This window comes from Myxocyprinus asiaticus, chromosome 29 (assembly GCF_019703515.2).
Source record: "Myxocyprinus asiaticus isolate MX2 ecotype Aquarium Trade chromosome 29, UBuf_Myxa_2, whole genome shotgun sequence".
NCBI lineage: Eukaryota > Metazoa > Chordata > Actinopteri > Cypriniformes > Catostomidae > Myxocyprinus > Myxocyprinus asiaticus.
Genome location: NC_059372.1, coordinates 398460 through 424000, shown reverse-complemented (window position 1 = coordinate 424000; position 25541 = coordinate 398460). Strand labels below are relative to the sequence as shown.

Sequence of the window (25541 nt, the reverse complement as noted above, 5' to 3'; positions counted from 1 at the left end):
TGTATCTGTGACTAAAATGTGACTGCTTAAAGTTGCAGTGTATCATTTTTGCTAATCAAACAAAAACTGCATGTCCAGCTTTGGTTACATCTTTTTTTTTAATTATAGGTGTAGTTACTGGAATGTTTTTAAAACATTGTACTGTGACATAACCTAACTGCAGCCATATGCAATGTTAAGAAATGTTGTACATATGGTTTGTGCTTGCTGGGATGACACATGTCCAAATAAATATGGTAATAATACACTGTGAAAAAAAAAAACACGTAAAATAACGATAAATGCATGGCAGCACAGGGTACCAAACGTTTACCAATAACAGTTTTAGACCGTGAAGTCAATTAACATGTTTAGACTGCAAAATGAAATAGGTGTTTCAACCATAAACTGGAATATTTTATGTGATGACACTAAGTTGAAATTACATGTTTAAAATGTAATTTGAAAGAACATGTTTCAACTATAAAGTGAAATTATGTTTTGACAGTTCATTAAAAAAGCAAACATTTGTAGACCATGTATTAAAAAAAATGTTTTGACTAAATAGAAATAACATTGTTAGACCATTCATATTTTTTACAGTGTCTACTGTGCCTCGCCAACAAAAACATTTCAGTTGTTTAATCCTAAGAGTCTAGGTTTACTCCACTATGCATTTTAAACTTATTTAGACATATTATTTATCAGCCACATCACCCTGTAGCTCAAGACTGGTTGCCCACTGAAGCTAAGCAGGGTTGAGCCTGGCCAGTACTTGGATGGGAGACCTCATGGGAAAACTAAGGTTGCTGCTGGATGAGGTATTAGGGAGTCCAGCAGGGGGTGCTCACCCTGAGGACTGTGTAGGTCCTAATGCCCCAGTATAGTGATGGGGACACTATACTGTAAAAAGGCACTGTCCTTTGGCGGAGACATTAAACTGAGGTCCTGACTCTCTGTGGTCATTTAAAATCCCAGGACACTCCTTGAAAAGAGTAGGGGTGTAACACTGGTGTCCTGGCTAAATTCCCCCAATGGGCCCTTATCTATCATGGGCTCCAAATAATCCCCATTCCTGAATTTCACATCACTCTACTCTCCACCTATAGCTGGTGTGTGGTGAGTGTACTGGTGCACTATGGCTGCTGTCACATCATCCAGGTGGATGCTGCACACTGGTGGTGGTTGAGGAGAGTCCCCTGTTCACTGTGTAAAGCGCTTTGAGTGTAGTGTCAGAAAAGCACTATATAAATGTAATGCTCATTCAAGACCTAGAATGAAATGTGAAGGGTCACACAGGGACTTCTGGAAATCACCCAATTATTGTTTTTCACCATCATTTTAACAATAGTTTCCCGTAGAAGGACATGTATTCTCTTGTTAGACATAATATACATTTGTACCGTTAATTATATGATACTTTTACATCCCCAATATTTATTTATTTTTTTTTACAATATTTTAATATTAAATTACATGTATTGTCTTAGATTATAATTTTTACTTTATATGTAAAAATTACATATACTTTATAAAATTACAAAAATTATATGCTTGTCCAGTCACTTGTCATAACTAGACTGGACTACTGTAACGCTCTCATTACAGGCCTCCCTGCATGTGCAATTAGACCCCTGCAAATGATCCAGAATGCAGCAGCACGTCTGGTCTTTAATGAACCAAAGAGAGCACATGTTACACCACTCCTTGTCTCTCTCCACTGGCTGCCGGTTGATGCACGTATCAAATTCAAGGCTCTGATGCTGGCATACAGAACAGTCACTGGGTCTGCTCCAGCATACCTAAAATCATTTCTGCAGAGCTACGTGCCCACTAGAAGCCTGCGGTCGGCTAATGAGTGGCGCCTTGTTGTACCAACACAAAGAGGCACCAAAACACTTTCCCGGACTTTCAGCTTCATCATATCACGTTGTGGAACAACCTTCCCAACTCCATCTGTGAAGCTGACTCACTCTCTGTCTTCAAAAAACGACTAAAAACACATCTTTTTCATGAGAACTCAACCAGTCATTAAAAAAAATAAAAAAAATTCTGTTGCACTTTAATCTGTTTTGAATACTATTCTGATGCTAGTGAAACTTTGTGTTATAGCACTTTTCATACCACTGTCTCCTTAAGATGATTAGCTTATAATGTATTCCTCTCTTGTAAGTCGCTTTGGATAAAAGCGTCTGCCAAATGAATAAATGTAAATGTAAATGTAGGTAAATACCTGTTAACCAATTCAAGTTTTTTTACTGTAGTATTTCTACATTCTTTTTCTGTTAAATTATGGAAATTTGTTACAGTTATAGTAATCGTTGGGATAATGGATTAAGTAAACAGTAAGTGTATTTCACTAAATGAAATTGTGTTGCTTTAATTTTAATGAAGTAAACTATATATAGTTTAATGAAGCAAAAATATATTTTACTTTAGAGTTTACAAAACTCCAGATTAATTTTGACACTCAAAATTCTTTGAGTTTCGTCATATTATGAGTACAGCATGAACTCAATATCTTGTGCAAATGTAGCGTCAATACTTTTATAAACTTTATAAGTAAAATATATATATATATATATATATATATATATATATATATATATATATATATATATATATTTATTTATTTTTTTTTTTTCAATGAGCAATATTTGCTGAAAATGTAAATTTGGTCTAAATACATGTATTTTTAGGGGACTTTAACACTTTTATTAAAAAAATATTAAATTAATGATAAAGGTGTTGTAAGTGACTTTTTCATGGAAAGGAATGCAAAAAATGTTCCTACTGAAAGATTTCACTGAAATAAGTGTTGTGAGATATCTCACCGGTCTCTGTGACAGCACTAGACTCTGTACACAACAAATAAAAATGTGTCTGCGGACAATTTCTGCCTGTCAATCATAACCCTAACCCGTTCTCATAGTATTGTAGTTGCAGCGAATTATTGAGGCTTAATGCCATTTTTATGCCATGTTGTTCATAACAGTTGTCAGTTGAGGGCGCTATTTTACTGCTGTTGTTTTAAACAACCGTTTCTGCTCGATGCTTGTCTCAATAAAGCTCATTTGATATCTTTGGAGGGCGGGGTTTTGGAAAAAGGGGGTGCGGCTAATTCAACTTTAAATTATTCTGTATTTTCTCTGTAAAAATGTGTAAAAATGTTTTGCACTTACACAAATTATATTTTTTAATGATTATTTCATATCTATTTAAGTTTCCTATCACAGGATATCTATTTGTTAGTTTATGACAAGAGAAATGAATACTATATTCATACAAATAAACACTATATCATGTTGACTGATAAATGTTAATTTATTAGTATTCTATATGTGTATACACATACATAATATGGATGTTATTTCTTACTCAAGGTGGCGCTGATGTTTCACTGATTGACTTGATTTACATTTGACATTTCTATTTGATAAAGAAACAACATGGAAGTAAACTATAGCAAGTGCAACACATGAACAGTATGATATGACTATTGTCATTTGGTTGTGCTCAGTAAGTGAAAAAATACACATAAGTTACACATACATTACACGTGTAGATTATGTGTTATGTGTAGCACAATATGTGTTTGACAGCCAGTTGCATCATGAAATTTCAGTGTGAAAATAATTAATCCTGTTCTTGATTTGTTGCATTCTCTTTAATTTATGAAAAATAAAACATGAAAATATATTTTATTGTTTTCTAATTGTCTTGAAAATATTTTTAAAATTTTACCCTATCTGGGCATTTTGTGCATCCATTTTTGATAGACATACGTGTCCGGTCTCTAAAGACCCGAATATGTAAGAGTGTTTGGGAAAATTAACATGCATTTAAGGGTTAAAGGAGTATGACAGTTTTTTTTTTCAGTAACACATATAAATAGTTAAGTAACAGGGAAAATGTACATTTGGAGTGAATAAATTTATTTTAGGGGAATTTAACACTTTTATTGAGAAATGGGCAAGAAATGTTAAATTATACTGTATTTTCTCTGTAAAAAATTCATTTATTTTTACAGTGTATGTATGGACTACCTCTCTGTCACAGAGACATCGCACTAATTTCATTAATATCTTTCAGGGAGTAGGAACATACCTTTCCATGAAAAAATCACTTACAACACCTTTAATATGGATGCCACTACATGAATGTTGCAGAACAGAAGTGAAAACGCGATTTAACTGCAGTGTGAATGAGCTCTGTATCTCTCTCTCTTCATTAAGATGGACACAAGTAAAATCTCTGAAGGTGCGTTCACATGACACACACAAATTGCCAGCTGTAGGGAATGATGTTCATCTTTAGGGAATTTAGTGAGAATACAGAAGTGACTGAACTATTATCATCAATCACACACAAATGTAAAATGTTGAATGCAGGGCTTTTGAATACAGCAACTCTCTCTCTCCCTCAGTCCCCTTCCCTCTCTCTGGAAAAGTTTTTTTTTTTAAATGTTGCTATGGAAACCAACATCCCAGCATCACCATTTGCTGGTGTGAGTGCATGAGAGAGACAGGTGCTGTGTGATTGTGATGTGTCTATCTGCAGTCACAGTATATGCTCATACTATTTATACTAGATTTATCATCATGTGCAGTATACAAATCCCATTACAAAATCATTAGTTACTGTAATCTGATTACTTTAGTCAAAAAGTAGTGTAATGCATTACATTTTAACTTCTTGAATTCAGATTACAGTTACTGACTGTCAATTACTTTAATTTTAAGTACATTATAGGGTTATATTTATTTCTAATATTATATTTATGTAGAATACACAAATTATGGCCCCGTAACGAGTTGTTGGGTGTTTCACAATTTTAAGAATGTGGAGACCGGTCTTGTCAAGCCACCTTGGAAGAACGAACTCGGAAGGACAGGAGGACATGGAACGCATCTATTGCGCAATTAACCGTCACTGCACGTTTGAAGGCACTGAGAGAACTACTGGCATTATCACACCAGTGACAGCATTAATATCATCACACCAGTGAGGTTTTGCAGGACTAGTGACATGTTAAAATAATAAAGTCTGTTAACACTCGTTTCTTGGGTCTGGGTATCTCAGCGAGTAAAGCCACTGACTATCACCCCTGGAGTCGTGAGTTCGAATCCAGGGTGTGCTGAGTGACTTCAGCCAGGTCTCCTAAGCAACCAAATTGGCCCGGTTGCTAGGGAGGGTAGAGTCACATGGGGTAACCTCCTCGTGGTCGCTATAATGTGGTTCTCGCTCTCGGTGGGGCGTGTGGTGAGTTGTGCGTGGATGCCGCGGAGAATAGCGTGAAGCCTCCACACGTGCTACGTCTCCACTGTAACGCACTCAACAAGCCACGTGATAAGATGCGCGGATTGACGGTCTCAGACGTGGAGGCAACTGAGATACGTCCTCCGCCACCCGGATTGAGGCGAGTCACTACACCACCACGAGGACTTAGAGCGCATTGGGAATTGGGCATTCCAAATTGGGGAGAAGAAAACCCCCACTTGTTTCCTTCATGTGTTTATTACTATATTAAATAATGCCCAACAAAACAACAAATTTTGATATCATATAATGACTCTCACAAGCCGTCAGACATTCATGAGCTTACAGTGGGAAACTTTTGAGGAAAAAACACTGGGTAAAACACAATGATAAATTCATCAGCCACCGTAGTACCGGGTTCTTGCCCACAAGTCACCATCCGAAGATCCTTGATATTCGGTCTTATCAAGAACACATTCGGGTCATTTTATGCATTCCCTGTACTTGCAAATGATGTGAATGATGACACTGAACGAGTCCACAAAAACGTAAGAACACAAAAGAACGCATATTGAGAAACAGCCATTGTGAAGGAGAAATGTGAGGTGCTGAGTGTATGACTCGAACAGCTGAGCAAAATGCTCAAATCTTTCATCAAATTTGTAATGAGGAACACTGTAAACTGTGCAACACATACTAACACTGCAGTGCACTGTAAAAGCAGCGTACGGAGGGTTACATCACATGACATCAATGTATCATTACATGTATGACAACAAAGGTAAAATTATGGCTATAGTTAAACAAATCAGAAGTGTTCCGTTTTGATAATTGTAATCAGTAAAAACATCAAACTCATCAAATAGTCATGTGTCATATGTTGTTGGAAAGATCTTAAAGAGTAGAATACAACCAGCCTATTTGTTTTACTCACAGACACAAATATAGCGAGTAATAGCTAAGTATATGTCTTTAACAATTATGTTGGTGTTGCTTATATGCCGCATTTTCACTTATAACTTCATGATAAATAAACAGAACATAAAATAACACATATCATTATTTAGAGGAGGTGATTATCTTTCAAACGAGTCCACACACAAGATAATCAGATGCATAGATCATTAGATAATCCACATGAAGCACAATGTTACATATGACCACCAGGAGATGGTGCCAAATACATGACACAGACTCAATGATGACTCAAATGACACAGAATGAAACTCATTCTGTGAAATCTCATTACTAAAATCATGTCTGCATGCTATGCAAACCTTTAGTCATTGTTGTGTTTGCATGTGTAATTAGTTCTTATGTACAATTATTATGTTTTATTTGTTTGGAGACGTTTTTGGACACTATGATAAATTATATTTGTAATGTTATAACTTTTGATTGCTTTATCGTATCAACACAACATTTTTCTCAGATACAGTTGACATGATTGGGAACAAAACAAAAGCAGTTTTTCTGAGACACCTTATTTACACCCAGAGATATATAATGTCAAATCAGAAAAATAAGAAAACAAAGTACAATATTTTGTGATCTTTCAGCAGTTTCTTAAGCTGAGAGTCTCAGAATTTATCATAATCTATATCATTAAAAAATGTAAAGTTTTCTTTACAATGATACCAAATACTTGACCCTCCTTGTTTTGTATGAGCCTTTAAAGTACTTGGCTACAATGGCTGTTAAAAATTATTTTAAAAATATGATATAAAATCACTTGAATGTACTGTAATTGAAATTCCCCCCCGTTGTTTGCAGAAAGGAGGCCCCCGGCTGGACGGCTGTTTGAGGCCTCGCAAATCGTAACCCCGCCCCTGATCAGATATTGTAGTTTAAATGTGTGTTATAACTCAAGTTCCTCTGGTGGGTGCTGACTGTTCTTATGGTTACAACTTCTCAATGGACAAACCACATTTACACTAATCAAGTTTTGTCTGTAAACACATTAACTTTACTACATATATGCCTCTCATCCACAGTAGAACAGCATATGGCTTTATGGGGCACTTACTGTATAACTGTAACACAAGAGACCAAGCCACTGTATTTTTTCCTTTAAGTGAATCTTGACAGATGCAATTCTATGCAATTTTACAACTTCATGATCACATAACTAAAATCTCCAATTCACTCCTTGAGAACGTCCTTTAAAACTTGTCTGAGTGATAGTTGACATCAATCTGTTTCAGTCATTCAAAGGATGTGATTGGTCCCTCTGTGGTACAGTGGGCGGAGCTATCTCTAACTGTCTCTCACTGAATACAACAGCAACAAGCTTTAGAAGATTACCACAGTAACCGGCTTACCAGAGTAGAGGTGGCATAGTAAGGGGCATGACAACTCTGGAGTAACACTGGCTGCAACACACACACACACACACAGGAACAACACACAAGAGCAGGGGCAGTTACACAAGAGCAGGGGCAGTAACCAGAACAAGACTGAATCTGGGCACCTTTTGTAATCTGGGCACTGTATTTGGGGCAGAATAGATTTAAACATGGGAACATTTATCTAACAGTGTCACAACACTTACTGATGGTGGTAAGCACAATCATATTAGCCAGAACACAAGATGTGTGCGACTTTTGTGTAGTTGTGCGGGCACAGATTCTGTGTGGCTCTGATGATTATTCCCTTTTGAAAGTGAAGTTAGCCGCACTATAAACTACTCACAAAAAGTAGCTCACTGTATTGAAACTATTTTATAATATCTTAATAAATATAATATAAAACTATCAAATGATGCAAGTTATTTTTTTCAGTCTGAGCAGTATTCATCTGGATACAAAATGCACAAAAATACTGATGAGTTTCTCAATCAGGTTGACAGCATTAAACTTGACCAGATACATTTATAGGGTGTTTTAACCTCCTGAGACCTCCCGGTACACATACGTGGACATTACGTTTTGGCTTCGCTATATGCAATGCATAATTTAATTTAATTTAAAACGACTGATCTCAGTTCAGAAGACTCTGTCAGTAAAGGGTTAAACTTTCGACAATGTGACAAAACAGAGAAAAGGAACAGAGAGAAACGGCAACAAAACTACATCTGGTAAAAAAACCTAATTAAGTTTTTACATTAAAACCTGTTTGAGTCAAAAGATCAGAGTCTCTAGTTTCATCCGATATGCCATTATTAAAATTTCATCGATATATCGTGAAACAGCACGCTGTTAAACACAGTGACCACGTACGTGGACTATAGGCTAATTTTCCTTCAAATATCCTATATTCACTGTGCATTATCGGAGGCTTTATATGGAGTTAGGATGAAAATAAGGTGCATTTCAAACTGTTCTGAGACCAGTGCAGACAGACAGCACACTGGAGGTTAAGTCATTCACTAAATAGGGAGCAAGGGAGCATCCTATAGCTCTCTATGCAGTTAAGTGCATTCACTCCTAAAATCTGATCAAAAGTTCAGTTTCAGGCTGCAGATGATGTTTGGATCACTCAACATGTTTGACAGACATGTGACAATGATAATCAGTACATAGATTCAGAATTTATAATGTATCATTTTATTTTAACATGGTTGACAGTGATTGGATGATGCTGGACATTACTTTGAATCTGAATTAATTATGCTACACGATTAGCCACTGCTGCTAATTCAGTCAAAGGTCAAACTGAGGAGCAGGTTTAATCTGAGGTCAAAGGTCAAGGTTTAAATAAGCACATCCTGCAGTACTGAAGGGCACATGAGGGCACACTGAGTGATTTTACATGGACAACAAAATGCTGATTGATGCTAACCAGCAAACCTCAGGGTTTACATTACATTTATTGATTAAGCAGATGCTTATATCCCATGTAACATACAAATGACAATAATTCAAGCAGAACAAGCGATTAATCCAAGGAGAACAATACAAACGGTGCCATAACCATAATAATGCAATTAATATAACCACAATTCCACCCGTAATGATTTAAGTGCACATAAACACACTCATTAATCACTTTCAGCCAATCAAACTACAGCTCAACTCAAAAATGACCCAATCACAGCACAGCTCAACCTCAGTACATAGTACATAAACAAACGCATGTGTGTTATAGCAATATAAACACAACATATAAAACACACCTCAATGCATGTGTTCCATTAGCTGATCATCGCAATGCATGTATTGTTACCTTGGCAGGTGATATGTGCATCTGGGGCGTGTAACCATGGGTACTGTCGATGGGGGCGTGTCCAGCATCACTGAGGTGCAGCATGTCTGTAGGTTTTCCTGCGGTCAGGTGAGTAGGACTGTGTTGTACAGGTGGAGTTTCCTCATCGTGATAACGATACTTCTGCAAACATGACAATGTTTACGTTTAGACAGGTGAAATTAACTAACCAGTCTTAAAAAAGTGCTATATAATGATGCTGCTTTAGGTTCATGTACACTCATCAGACAGGTTTCTTATATGGACAGCCCAATATATTGACAGATATTTAACAAATAAATAGACTAAATTACTGTAACTCATACAGAATTTTACTGTGCTGACTGTAAGAGCTACAGTAACACTGTCTCTAAATTCATCTGAAGCTTAAAAATATTCAATTAAAAACAGATAAACTAGTCAACCTGATGAAACAAGTAGACCATCATTAAAAATAACATGTGACAATGAGACAAAACAGGAGCAGTCCAGCTGATCCACAATGAATGAAAGTTGACGTGTGCTGCTGGACTGACAGTCCTTCATTCTGTACTGATGACTGTTGAGCAACTGACATGTATAACCAATGAAAAGACAATTTTACAGTTGAGCTGAAATACAAACGTTTAGATTAATACACAAATATGCATGACAATGCCAAGCCTGAAATCACAATTTAAAGCTGAAGTGTGTTGTTTCTGTGCCACCGAACAGAAATGCAAAAAATAAACATTGTTTTCAAACCACTTCCTGAATACGCCCCGTCTGTTGTTGGTCAAACAAACAGATAGCCCCACCCTCAACTCACGCCATTGGTTGAGTCAGTGTTGTTGTGACAGGCTGGACGGGTTACTCAAAACAAACAGAGGAATAGGGATGTGCATGAGTAATCGTTCTTCACCAGCTAGTCGACTATTAAAAACACTACTCGAATATGGCAAATTGATTTTCCTTTGCTCATTTAACTGCCATGAGCAGCACTGAAATACACTGTGTTTTCCCTCTGAATCTCTCACTAGGGGTCATCAAGGTGTTGGATGAGAGAAGAAGACATGATGGTGTCTTTGGCCAAGTCAAGTCATTTTTATTTGTATAGCGCTTTTCACAACACACATCATTTCAAATCAAATCACTTTTATTGTCACTCAACCATATACACAAGTGTAATAGTGTGTGAAATTCTTGTGTGCAGTTCTGAGCAACATACCAGTTGTGACAGTGATGAGACATATACCAATTTACAATAACATCAAATTAACAACACAATTTAAAATCTAATATACACATAATTACAACACAATATACAAATAATAACATACACTGTACAGTATACAATACACACAATATAGAATACACATTATACAATAAAAAAAAGTCTATATAGTAGTATATATAGAATGTACAGTATTGTACTGTATTGACATTCAGCTGTCGGTTGATAGTAAGTTGTTAAGATAGAATATAATATAATAATAATATAATTTATGACAGTGAGATATAAGAGTAAGGGTAATAAAGTGCAGTGCTGATGTATTTTGATCGTGGGAGATCAAGAGTTCAGAAGTCTGATTGCTTGGGGGAAGAAGCTGTCATGGAGTCGGCTGGTGCGGGTCCTGATGCTGCGATACCGCCTGCCTGATGGTAGCACTGAGAACAGCCCATGGCTCGGGTGGCTGGAGTCTCTGATGATCCTCCAAGCTTTTTTCACACACCGCGTGGTATATACAGTATGTCCTGGAGGGAGGGAAGCTCACCTCCGATGATGTGTCTGGCAGTTCGCACCACCCTTTGCAGTGCTTTGCGGTTGTGGGTGGTGCTATTGCCGTACCAGGCGGAGATGCAGCCAGTCAGGATGCTCTCTACAGTGCAGGTGTAGAACCGTGTGAGGATGTGGCGGTTCATTCCAAACTTCCTCAGCCGTCTCAGGAAGAAGAGGCGCTGATGAGCCTTCTTCACAACGGCATCAGTGTGGATGGACCATGTGAGTTCCTTAGTGATGTGGACACCCAGGAACTTGAAGCTGCTGACTCTCTCCACTGGTGCTCCATTGATGGTGATGGGACTGTGTTCTCTGTCTTTTCTTCTGAAGTCCACCACAAGCTCCTTTGTCTTACTGACGTTGAGGGAGAGGTTGTGCTCCTGACACCAGTGTGTCAGAGTGTGCACCTCCTCTCTGTAGGCTGTTTCATCATTGTCAGTGATCAGACCTACCACCGTCGTGTCATCAGCAAACTTAATGATGGCATTGGAGCTATGTGTTGCCACACAGTCATGTGTGTACAGGGAATACAGTAGTGGGCTGAGAACACAGCCCTGTGGGGCTCCAGTGTTGAGGGTTAGTGATGAGGAGATGTTGCTGCCTATTCTAACCACCTGGCGTCTGCTTGACAGGAAGTCCAGGATCCAGCTGCACAGTGAGCTGTTTAAGCCCAGAGCCCGGAGTTTCTCATCAAGTTTGGAGGGCAGTATGGTGTTGAATGCTGAGCTGTAGTCTACAAACAACATTCTCACATAAGTGTTCTTTTTTTCCAGGTGGGAGAGAGCAGTGATGATGGGGGTCAGAGCAACAGGATGCCAGTCATTTAAGCAAGTGATTTTGGATTGCTTTGGAACAGGCACAATGGTGGACGTTTTAAAGCATGTGGGGACTACAGACAAAGAGAGGGAAAGGTTGAAAATGTCCGTAAAAACACCAGCCAGTTGGTTTGCGCACGCTCTGATGACGTGGCCCGAAATGCCGTCCGGACCCGCGGCTTTGCGGATATTCACCTGTCGGAAGGATCGTATTACATCCGCTACAGAGACGGAGAGTGAACTGACCTCTGTAGCTTTGCCGCGAGAGCTCTCTCCATGAGGGCGGTGTTATTTCCCTCGAAACGAGCATAAAAAGTATTTAGCTCATCCGAGAGAGAGGCAGCGGTGTTCACGGCGGAGTTTTTATTCCCTTTAAAGTCCGTGATGATATTAATTCCCTGCCACATGCTTCTAGAGTTGGTGGTGTTAAACTGTCCTTCAATCTTATCCCTGTACTGGCGTTTGGCTGCTCTGATAGTTTTTTGGAGGGCATAACTGGTCTGTTTATGCTCCTCCGCATTCCCAGAATTAAAAGCGCAGGTACGCGCATCAAGTGCTGCGCGAACATCGCTATTAATCCAAGGTTTCTGGTTCGGGTAGATCCGTATTGTTCTGGTCGGAACGACGTCCTCTACGCACTTTCTGATGAAACACGTTACGCTATCAGCGTAAAGCTTGATGTCGTCATCAGAGGCGGACCGGAACATCTCCCAGTCTGCGTGATCAAAACAGTCTTGTAGCATAGTGTCTGATTGGTCCGACCAGCTCTGGATCGTTCTGAGGGTGGGTGCTTCCTGTTTCAGTTTCTGCCTGTAAGCGGGCAGAAGCAGAATGGAAGAGTAGTCCGATTTGCCAAATGGTGGGCGGGGGGGGGGGGGGGGGGGATTTGTAGCCGTCCCAGAAGGGAGAGTAGCAATGGTCCAAAACCTGGTCCCCTCGTGTGTTAAAACGAATGTGTTGGTGGTATTTTGGTGCGTCTGATTTTAAACTGGCTTATTAAAGTCCCTGGTCACAATGAACGCGGCCTCAGGGTGCGTGGTTTCCTGCTCACTTATAATCCCATACAGTTCCTTGAGTGCCCGGTCTGTGTCGGCTTGTGGCGGGATATACACAGCAGTGATAATGACCACTGGGAATTCCCTCAGTAGCCAGAATGGTCGACACAGAAGCATGAGAAATTCCAGATCAGAAGAGCAGAAAGACTTGATAAAATGTACGTTCCTCTGATCACACCAGGATTTGTTGATCATAAAACATACACCACCACCTCTGCTTTTACCTGAGAGGTCTTTCGCTCTGTCCGCTCGGTGCACGGAGAACACCGCGGGTTCAATGGCTGAGTCTGGAATCTCAGCAGACATCCAAGTTTCTGTAAGGCAGATAATGCAGCAGTCCCTCGTCTCTTGTTGGAAAGAGATCCGCGCTCTCTGCTCACAGAGCTTGTTATCCAGAGACTGAACATTTGCCAGTAGAATACTGGGTAGCGGAGGTCGAGTTGCACGACGTCTTACTCTGATGAGAATGCCGGTTCTGTTTCCCCTTTTCCTTTTTCGCGCCCGGGCTGCCCAGACAAAGGGATCCGCTGGTGTGTTTGTAAACAGTGGGTCGGCATTGAGGAATTTGAAGTCCGGTTTACGGTGTGTAATTGCAGAACCAATGTCCAAAAGTGTTTGTCTGTCGGCAGACAACATCCAAGACAAAAAACATAAGAATTGTAAACAAAACAAACAAAACACTACAATGTTGTGTCGGAGCTCGCAACGCAGCAGCCATACTTGCCGCCATCTTGAGTAGAGACAAAGCAGCTTTACAGAAAATCATGCATTAACAGAAAATGAAACTGTAAGATCTATAAAGTTTTAGAGTCATCATTGTGTAGTTTGATAAAATATGATTGTAAATTGTGCATAAAATTAAACAATGAAGTAATTAAATAATAATTGTATTTAGAGACCCTGTGAGGAAGGTGTTGGTTAATGGAGAAAAATAACCTTGGGAGAAACCAGACTCACTGTGGGGGCCAGTTCCCCTCTGACTAAACAACATGAATATAATGACAATATTAGTTATTTATGTGCAGTGCAAGTCATGGTTTAAAATGTGTAAACTAAGTAAGTGTTAATGGCCAGTGTTTAAACAAAGATTTTGTATGAACTGTAAGATTAATGACTAATGTCTTTGATGTCCATCCTGGATTAACTGCAGAAGTTTACACTGATGCATTGTCCTTTGTTAGTTGGCTGATGAAGGGTTTTGTTGGCAATTAATTGATAGTCTATATATTCCATTTCAAGAGTGTAGTCTATCAATAGACAAAGGTGATGCAGGCAGAGATCAATGAGGTGCATCGCAGTTCAACCGGCAGGTCATTTCGGTGAGGTTCGGTGGGGTCCATCCTAAGTCCAAGGTTCAGGCAATGGCATATGAAGTATCCCATGTCTTACAGTTGGAGTTGGCATCAGTTCATCCTCTGAAGTTTGTCGTAATAGACTGAAGTGATTTCTGGCTAGCACCTTCTGCATTTAGTTGTCATCACTCAGAGACATGTATCAGTGGAGTCCGACACCAAGCAGGAACGGAGCTCGATATGAATCCCGAGGTTGAGACATGGAAACAAACAGAATAATATTAGCATAGATGCCATTCAATTTTATGCAGAGTTATAAATCACGATAGATGTTTCTGGTTCCAGCAGACCTAACAAAAGCAGCCTAATTGTGAGTTGATGGATAAATGAGGTGTATGTCTGGCTAAATAGATGAGTCTTTAGTCTAGACTTAAACTGAGTGAGTGTGTCTGCATCCTGAACAGTGCGAGGAGTTAATAATATTAAAAAGAGGTTCTGAGATTACAGGGAATACCTCTTTTAAGAGCTTAGTTGGTATTGGATCTAACATTCATGTTGTGTCTTTTGATGTTTCGATTAGTTTTGTTAGCTCTTCATGACCTATGACAGCGAAGGATTGAAGCTGCTCGTGAGGAAAATTATGAGACACTGTTTTCTGAGGTGCTGTGACAGTTGATTGCATAGTTCAGTAAATAAATTCATGAAGTCATTACTATTGTGCTGCGACGGAACATCTGGTTCAGTCGATGCTTTATTCCTAACCAATTTAGCCACAGTACTGAATAAACACCTAGGATTGTTGTGGATATTTTCTATGAGTTTGCTAAAATATGCTGACCTGGCAGCTTTTAATGCCTGTCTGTAGCTACAGACACTATCCTTCCATGCACTACAAAAATACCTCTAATTTTGTATTCTTCCACTTGCGCTCCATCTTGAGAGCATCAGTGTGATCATTGTACCATGGTGTGGGGCTTTTTTCTTTCATTTGCTTTAATCGTGGGGGGGGGGACTGTTTTTATATTTTCTGTTATTACATCAAGTTCTTCTAGACTTTGTGGCTTACTGAGTATATGAGATAGATCTGGAAGATTATTAGTGAAGCTATCTTTAGTGGTCGAAAGAATAGTTCTACCTGAATGATAGCATGGTGTAGATTGAGTGACATTAACTGATCGCAGCATACAAGAGATGAGGTAATGCCATTGCTCTGCGGCTGAATTTCTATAGTATCAACATCAACTCCATATTACAGAATTAAATCTAGCAAATGATTATTGTGATGAGTTGGTCCTGTCACATTTTGTCTGACTCCAAGAGAGTTGAGAATATTGATAAATGCTAATCCCAATGTGTCATTTTCATTATCTATGTGAATGTTGAAGTCACCAACAATTAAAGCTCTATCTACAGTGAGAGAGTTGTGTGGCGCCATGCGAGGTTCGGACGTCTGAACTGCAAAATCTGTGCACTTTGCTAGTTTTAATACTTTTTGTGTCATAATCCAGTGAGATTCGATACACCCTGATTCTTAACTGTTCTAGGAAGACAATATGTCAAAGAATTCAAAATCCTTGGGCTCAATTTGGACGGTGAAGTGCGGGAAATTCGGCGTCAATTGACAAACATCTCAGCAATGCTGACGAAGGTCGTTGCTGAATTGGAGGGTCTTGCTGTAATACGTCGATCGATCACTGCCATGGAGACAAAATTCACTGAGTTGATTACAAGAGTGGCGGATGTTGAGAAACGGATCAATTATCTGGAGTCATCAGAGAGGGAATTGGCTGCTAACCTGCTAGCGACCAAGGCAGACTTGAAGCATGTTTTGGAAAAGTTGGAAGACTTTGAGAATCTTAACTGGCGAAACAACATCCGAATCGTTGGAATTCCTGAGGACGAAGAAGTCCGAGATATGGTGAAATTTCTAGACGGACTCTTCCCGAGTCTGCTCGACATAACAGGCCATAAGTTGGAAATCGAGCGAGCTTACAGAGTTCCGGCTCGGTGATCCGCTGAGGGAGACAGGCCCCGATCAATTCTGGACAAATTTCTGAGATCATCCGATAAAGGTCTCATGATACACGAGGCAAGGAGTAAAGGAAGTCTTTCTTGGAAGAACCACAGCATTTTCTTGTTCCCAGACTTTGTGAATTCGACAAGAGAGAAACGTGATAGATTCAAGGAATGCAAGAAACTCTTACATCAACAGAAGATCGCTTTTGCACTGATGTTCCCGGCCAAATTGAGAATAGACACTAAGGATGGCCACAAAATATTTGCATGCCCAAGCAAGTAATGTCCTTCATAAAGTCAATAACTGAGTAAGTTATTTGTGGTTCTCATGATGCAGCCGAGTGTGCCTGACTCACTGAACATTCACTTGACTGTCTGAGGAGGCTGAGCACCTTTTTTGTTTCTTTTTGTGCTGGTTCCGCCTAGTGGCTGGAGTTTGTTTTGTGGAATAACACTTCTTCGGGACAGTTTGTGCATGAATCTGCACATTCTTTGTGCTTATGCCTCCTATTGGCTGGAGTTTGTTTTATAGATTATTTTCTGTTGTGTAATTCTGTCTCACAAAATCTGTATAGAAACACCGGACTTGAGCAATCCAACAGCAAGTTTGTTGCGGGGGCTCTCATAGGCGTACAAGGACTGTTTGTGTTTAGAAGGATGGACGCTGGTTGGCGCTTTCGTGCGCAGGGTTTATGCGCACGTTTTTCTTTTTACTGTTTTTTTTTTGTTCGGGGGGTTGTTCGGGGTTTGATTGTTGCACTAATGTTGGAATGTGGTCATTATAATTTTATTTTTGACACACAATCTATTTTTTCTAATATGTAAAAATGTCAAATGTTGGTATGAGTGGATTGTCTCTCTCCACGTGGAATGTGAATGGGCTGGGGTACCCATAAAAAGAAGGAAGGTTATTTATTTTCTTAAATGGAAGAAATATGATATAGTGTTTCTTCAAGAAATGCATCTTTCCCCACAGGAAGCTGAAAATTTGGGAAGATATGAGGTGGACATGTTTTCTTTAGTGCTGGCTCAAGTAAGAGCAGGGGAGTCATTACATTGATAAATAAACATCTACAATTCAAATATCTCAAACAGATTAAAGATAAATTAGGAAGAGTCATTATTGTTTTAGCAGAAATTCAGAGGCAAAGGTTGATTTTGGTTAATATTTACGCACCTAACGCTGATGATCAGGGCTTTTTATAGATCTTGAAAGGATGTTGCAAGCCACTGGCTCCCCTCATTATATAATACTGGGAGGAGACTTTAATCTTTTGATGGACTCAGTCCTTGATCATAGTGAAGCAAAAGTGTGCAAGCCCCCTAGAGCAACAGTGACACTTCACAGGATGTGTAAAAATATTGGTCTTACAGATATTTGGAGACTTTTGAACCCATCTGGGAAGGACTATACATTTTTTTCATCAGTCCATAAGATTTATTCTAGAATAGATTTTTTTTTTATATCTAAGTCATTTGATCTGCTGATGATTGTTCAATTGGAAACATTTTAGTCTCAGATTACGCCCTGGTGAGTTTAGAGGTGCTGCCACATACGGAGAAAAATAAATCATATAATTTCCACTTTAATGTATCCCTTTTGCAAAATCCTGAATTCCAACAAATGCTAAAGGCTGAAATCAATGTCTATATGGAGACCAACTAGTCCTCAATATCCTCTGTGGGCGTGGCTTGGGAGGCACTTGAGGCAGTTCTTAGGAGTCCGATCATACAGTATGCCTCATTTATCAAAAAATCTAAAGCATGAGAACTCATGGAGTTGGAAGGGAATATTAAAAATGCCGAGGAAGAGCTATAGAGCTGAATGTCATCTGATGGCCTCAGAGAATTGACCCAATTGAAATACAGAAGGTGGAGTTTTGGCTATTCAGGGCAAGACAGCCATAATTTGAGTCGGGGGACAAAGCAGGGAAGCTTTTGGCTAGATATATAAAGCAGAGAGTGTCTTTTTCTTCTATTCCATCAGTGAAATCTGCTGGTGGAGAAATATTTACCTCAGCCATTGATATTAATAATGCTTTTAAAGAATTCTTGATCTCTATAGTTCCACGTCTTCATCTACTGATGAAGACATTAGAAACTTTGTGGAACCATTAGAACTTCCTAAACTGACGATTGAGCAAATAAATTCTCTTGATTCTGAGATAACTTTGGAGGAGCTTGGCGAGGTAATTAAGGCCTTGCCTACAGGCAAGTCACCGGGGCCAGACGGCTTTGCTGCTGAATTTTTTAGATCTTATGCTACAGAACTGGCTCCACTTTTATTAGAAGTTTATACGTAATTATTAAAGAATGGAAATCTTCCTCCAACCATGACACAAGCCCGGATCAGTCTGATTCTTAAAAAGGACAAAGATCCAAACGAGTGTAAGAGTTACCGTCCAATTTCCCTGATCCAGCTAGACGTAAAAATATTGTCAAAAATTATGGCTAACTGATTGAGTAAAGTTATGACATCTCTTATTCATATAGATCAGGTGGGGTTTAGTCGGGGCCACAGCTCTTTTGATAACATTAGGCATTTCATCAATATTATGTGGTCAGTGGTGAATGATCAGACTCCAGTCGCGGCCATCTCACTTGATGCCGAAAAGGCATTTGATATGGTAGAATGGGATTATCTTTTTAAGATTTTGGAAATATACGGGTTCAGGAAAACTTTTATTGAATGGATTAAGTTACTTTATAGATACTCGGTAGCGGCGGTACAAACAAATGGATTAATTTCAGATTATTTTACTCTGGATAGGGGCACTCGGCAGGATTGCCCTCTTTCCCCATTATTGTTCAGTCTTGCCCTGGAACCATTAGCAGCCACGATAAGAAAGGAGGATGATTTTCCGGGGGGGTGGCGGGAGGTGTGGCGCATAAGCTTTTGCTTTACGCAGATGATATTTTATTATTCCTCTCCAACCCCATTTGATCTATGCCTTGCCTCCATAGAATTATTAATTCCTTTTCTAAGTTCTCAGGATACAGAGTTAATTGGTCTAAATTCGATGCTTTGGCTCTGACAGTGTACTGCCCAGTAAAGGCTTTCCAACCGGGTGCCTTCCAGTGGTCCAAACAGGGCATTCAATATTTGGGCATTTTATTCCAAGCAAATTTGTGCCATTTAGTTAGGGTTAATTTTGACCTCTTAATAAAAAGGTTTTCGAGCGATGTGGGTAGGTGGGCTTCATTACATTTATCAATGATTGGGAAGGTTAATGTTATTAAAATGAATTGTATTCCAAAATTCAACTACCTGTTACAACCTCTCCCTGTAGATGTCCCCCTCTCTTATTTCAAGCAATTTGATAACATAGCAAATTCCTTCATTTGGAATGGTAAGCATCCTAGATTACATTTTAATAAGTTATATAGGCCTATTTACAAAGGTGGGCTAGGCCTACCTAAGATTTTGTTTTATTATTATGCATTTGGTCTCAGGCATCTGGCTCATTGGTCGCTTCTACCTGAGAGAGCCCCTCCCTGGTTTTGTATTGAACAGGAAGTTCTTGCCCCTATTTCGCTATTACAAAGCCTTTCTATCAAACTAACTGGAGAAGTTAAACTACATCCTGTTATCTCGCATTTGCATTCGGTATGGACAAAAGTGTCCAGAGTGTTTAATTCAGACATTTATTTAAATGTTTCCTTGAGCTTATGGCTGAACCCTAAATTATGTATTAATAAGTCCCCTTTCTGCTGGTCAGAGTGGATTGTGAGGGGGGTTACTACACTCGGTGAACTAGATGAGAGTGGAGTGTTGAGATCTTTTGAAAATTTGGTTCAACATTTTGGGATTCCCAGATCTCAATTCTATAAGTATTTACAGCTGCACCACCTGCTCTGTTCTATTTTTGGGAGTAGCATACACCCCCCTAAAGTGGCAGATACTCTGGGAGAGGTGATTACTGCTTTTTCAGAGTCTGGGGGTCGGAGCTTTAACTTCTATCAAGAGATTATGGGAGAAAGATTTAAACTTGGTTTTAATGTGTGATGTTTTGGGCACTCAAATATTACTTTGCCTGAGACTTTGGGAGGGATTTTGGGAGATGGGGCGGTCATAAATTTGGGGGATAAACACATAAAAAATTTGGTTCTGAACAGTATCATTATTGGCAGGCAGATTATTTTAAGGGGATTGAAGTCGGATGGAGCGCCGTCATTTCCGGAATGGTGTGCTGAGATGGGGAGGGTGGCAGCTTTCGAGGAGGTGGCAAGTAGAAGGCTGGGGTTTTGGGAATTGTTTGATAGGGAATGGGGCAATTATTTAGCATTTTTGGGGGACTCTTGGGGAGGGCTGTGGAGAGAGAGGTTTAGTTTAATTATGTATGTTCATTATATTTTCTTTTTTTTTGTTTTTTCTGTGTGTGTCTATTATTATATGTGACCACTTCGTTGGGGGTCAGGGTGGGGTTGGTGATTGGGGAGGGGTATTAGTGGGGGTTAAATGTTAATTCGATGTATATGTGTTGTGTTTTTCTTTGTTGTATATCTATGAATCAATAAAAAATGTTAATTGGAAAAGCTCTATCCACAGTAACTACTAGATCTGATAGAAAATGTGCAAATTGACCAAGGAAATCAGAATACGGCCCGGGTGATCTATATACTGTAACAAGGGTAAAAGACGACAGAGATTTTTTATTTATATCTGACGGTGTCACATTAAGCATTATTAGTTCAAAAGACTTAATCTTATATCCTGTCCTCTGAGTAACACCAAAAACTTATGTAAATTGTAGCAACACCTCCTCCTCGACCCTTCAGATGAAGCTCATGTTTATAACAATAACCTGGGGGAGTAGATTCATTTAAACTAATATATTCATCCGGTTTAAGACAGGTTCAGTCAAACAGAGCACATCCAACTATGATCTGTAATAATTTAATTTACAATTAATGCTTTGTTTGAAAGAGATCTAATGTTTAGTAGTCCCACCTTTATATGATCTTTATCTTAATTGTTTTTAGGTTATTTTCAAGTTTGACCTTAATAAAAAATTTTCTAAATGATTTAGTGAGAGTTTTGTGTTTGGTAGTTTGTGGAACAGATACAGTCTCTATATGATATCTAGGTGATACAGTCGCTATGTGTTGTAGTTTATGTGGCCTGTGTGACGGATAGCAGACATTTGGATTAGCCAGTTTGTCTGCTTCCTGACCTGGGCCCCAGTTAGTCAAATACTACCACTATTAAGACTATGAGCCAAATTACTAGAGAGGAGAGCGGCACCTTCCCTGGAGGGATGGAGTCCATCTCTCTTTAGCAGGTCAGCTCTACCCCAAAAACTCTTCCAATTGTCTATGAATCCTGTTCTATTCAGTAAGCAATAACATGAGCGGATTCCATGACTTACCGTAATTGTTTGTTGTCGTTGGTTGTTCCTGAGTGGGGAGGGTTTGAGATCGATGTGAATCCCTCATGCAATTATTTGTTGTTATGGTTGTTCTTGATAAGCAGTGCTTTGAGATTGATGCAATAATCCGTGTAACACAGAGGAGAAGCGAGTGTGAAGTCAAGTCTGGCAATACATGCAATATTTGGATTCTTATTGAATTCTACTGTATTGATATTCAGTTCTTGTTAGAGTCATTCAAACCAACGGACGAGGATTTGCTTTTATGACGAAATGAAAATGTGAAGCGGTACGAGAAACTGAAGTTTATCAGACCAGTATGTGTAAATGCATTTAATTCTGAACACTGGCAGAGCGAATTTTATAAAAAGGCAACTTTCACCACTTGTTTTTCTGAATAATAACAACATGTGAAATGATAAAATGTGATGGCCTTGTAGATTTAAAGTTTATATCTGTGCATTACTGTAATGCCGTTAGTATTGGTTTCTATGTAAGCTTCGGTGAGTGCAAATATTTTTGCTGTTATTATTATTATTTCATTTTTATTAATGACACATCATGCTAGCATTGCCTAGATACACAGCCAGATCCAGCTCCGTTCCTGCTTGGTGTCGGACTCCACTGCTATGTGTCTCTGAGTGATGATGACTAAATGCAGCCGGTGCCAACCAGACATCACTTCAGTCTATTACGATGGACTTCAGAGGATGAACTGATGCCACCTCCAACCATAAGACATGGGATACTTCATCTGCCACTGCCTGGACCTTGGACTTAGGATGGACCCCACTGAACCTCACTGAAATGACCTGCCAGTTGAACTATGATGCAACTCATTGATCTCTGCCTGCATCACCTTTGTCTAATGATGGACTACACTCTTATAATGGAATACATAGACTATCAATTAATTGCCAACAAAAGCCTTCATCAGCCAACTAACAAATGACAATTCATCAATGTGAACTTCTGCAGTTAATCCAGGATGAACTTCAAAGACATTAGTCATTAATCTTACAGTTCATACAAAATCTTTGTTTAAACACTGACCCTTAACACTTACTTAGTTTAATAATTTTAACCCATGACTTGCACTGCACATAAATAACTAATATTTTCATTATATTCATGTTGTTTAGTCAGAGGGGAACTGACCCCCACAGTGAGTCTGGTTTCTCTCAAGGTTATTGTTCTCCATTAATCAACATCTTATGGAGTTTTGTGTTCCTTACCACAGTCGCCTTCAGCTTGCTCACTGGGGTTATAAATACAATTATTATTTAAGTATTTAATTAATTATTTTTATACACAATTTACAGTCATATTTAATCAAACTACACAATGATGGCTCTAAGACTTTATAGATATTACAGTTTTAATTTTCTGTTAATGCATGATTTTCTGTAAAGCTGCTTTGAAATGATGTGTGTTGTGAAAAGCGATATACAATTAAAAATGACTTGACTTGATACATGTTAAAACATGCTAGCAACACTTAGCAACATGTTAAAACATGCTAGCAACACCTAACAACATGCTAAAACATGCTAACAACACCTAGCAACATGCTAAAACAAGCTAGAAACACCTAACACCATGCTAAAACATGTTAGAAACATGCTAAAACATGCTAGCAACACCTAAAACATGCTAAAAATGTTAACAACACCTAGCAACATGCTTAAACATGCTAACAATATATTAAACAAGCTAGCAACATTTTAAAACATGCTAGCAACACCTAACATCATGCTAAAACATGCTTGCAACACCTAGCAACATGCTGACACATGCTAGCAACATGCTAGTAATGACTAGCAACATGCTAAAACATGCTAGCATTACCTATGTACATACTAACACATGCTAGCAACATGATAGCATTGCCTAGCTACATGCTTAAACATGTTAGAAACACCTAGCAACATGCTAAAACATGTTAGCAACATGCAAAAAATGCCTAGCTACATGTTAAAACATGCTAACAATGCCTAGCAACATGCTAGCATCACCTAGCTTCATGGTAAAACATGCTAGCTTCACCTAGCTACATGCTAAATAAATGCTAGCAATGCTAGCTACAATCTATCTGTAAAACTCCAAGCTTTTAAACATTTTTAAACTTTCAGACAAGTCATGAAATATATTAATTTATTATTCTAAAAATTAACAATGTTTTTTTAATAAGTGTTTAAATTAGCCAGTAGTAGATATAATTAACTTTAAACAAAAACAATAAAAGTAGAAGGTGTGCCATCATTTTAATATATAAGTGAACGTGTTAGCTATAGTTCTGGGACATATTTGTACATAAAAGTGAGCTAAATCAGGCAAAACCTTCCTTTCGGGACATACTTGTTTGGAAAAACGATCCATACATAAATTAAATAAAAGAAAAATAGATTTGTTTTATAATTCTGAAAATGCTAAAAATTTTCTGTTAGGATTAGTTTTAGGGTTAGTCTACAGTTATTATAATCATCATTATATAAAAACAATAGAAGTCTATGGAATTTCCCCATTTAGATAGCGGAGTAAACGTGTGTGACAGTGAGAGACAGTGTTTTCCCACGCTCTCTCTCGCTTTCATTCAGTGCACGATGCTGGTCTGGTCGTCATGGAAACTATGGGGCTCCAATAGCATGGTTGCTTAGCAACTGACATCACCAGCAACACAAAAATGAAGATGAAAGAGAACAAATGAAGATCTTCAAATTTATGAATGTGTGTAACAGAGAAGCACACGCACACGCACACACACACACACACTACCCATGATCCTTCAGTGTTAGACACTCTGCTAATGCTTATCTATCCACAAAAGAACTTGAAATGAAAGATTCTCGTAATACAAACACACAAGCTCATATCTGTCAGTGTAATATCAGAGCAGAACGAGGAGAAACATGAGCAGAGAAAGTCAAAATATGACATTAAGTTATTTCACATCAACAGTTGAAGTCAGAAGTTTACATACACCTTAGCCAAATACATTTTCACAAGTCCTGACATTTAATCATAGAAAACATTCCCTGTCTTAGGTCAGTTAGGATCACTACTTTATTTTAAGAATGTGAAATGTCAGAATAATAGTAGAGAGAATGATTTATTTCAGCTTTTATTTCTTTCATCACATTCCCAGTGGGTGAGAAGTTTACATACACTTTGTTAGTATTTGGGAGCATTGCCTTTAAATTGTTTAACTTGGGTCAAATGTTTTGGGTATCCTTCCACAAGCTTCTCACAATAAGTTGCTGGAATTTTGTCCCATTCCTCGAGACAGAACTGGTGTAACTGAGTCAGGTTTGTAGGTCTCCTTGCTCACACACGCTTTTTCAGTTCTGCCCACAAATGTTCTATCAGATTGAGGTCAGGGCTTTGTGATGGCCACTCCAATACCTTGACTTTGTTGTCCTTAAGACATTTTGCCACAACTTTGGAGGTATGCTTGGGGTCATTGTCCATTTGGAAGACCCATTTGCGACCGAACTTTAACTTCCTGTCTGATGTCTTGAGATAATTTTCCTTTCTCATGATGCCATCTATTTTGTGAAGTGCACCAGTCCCTCCTGCAGCAAAGCACCCCCACAACATGATGCTGCCACCCCCATGCTTCACGGTTGGGATGGTGTTCTTCGGCTTGCAAGCCTCACGCTTTTTCCTCCAAACATAACGATGGTCATTATGGCCAAACAGTTCAATGTTTGTTTCATCAGACCAGAGGACATTTCTACAAAAGTAAGATCTTTGTCCCCATGTGCACTTGCAAACTGTAGTCTGACTTTTTTATGGTGGTTTTGGAGCAGTGGCTT

The 25541-nt window shown here is 38.8% G+C and overlaps 1 protein-coding gene across 3 annotated transcripts in view; it reads right to left on the bottom strand.

Moving 5' to 3' along the window:
- dlg4b (discs, large homolog 4b (Drosophila)) overlaps window positions 1-25541 on the bottom strand; it is an 80984-nt gene that overhangs the window by 39199 nt on the left and 16244 nt on the right. For 2 of the 3 annotated variants that reach the window (XM_051661585.1, XM_051661586.1), the window contains exons 4-5: window positions 9403-9564; window positions 7560-7610 (exon numbers count right to left, since the gene is read on the bottom strand). In XM_051661585.1, coding sequence (XP_051517545.1) covers window positions 7560-7610; window positions 9403-9564 — 213 coding nt within the window. The remainder of the gene's footprint in view (window positions 1-7559; window positions 7611-9402; window positions 9565-25541) is intronic. The other variant, XM_051661587.1, reaches the window with a different exon arrangement.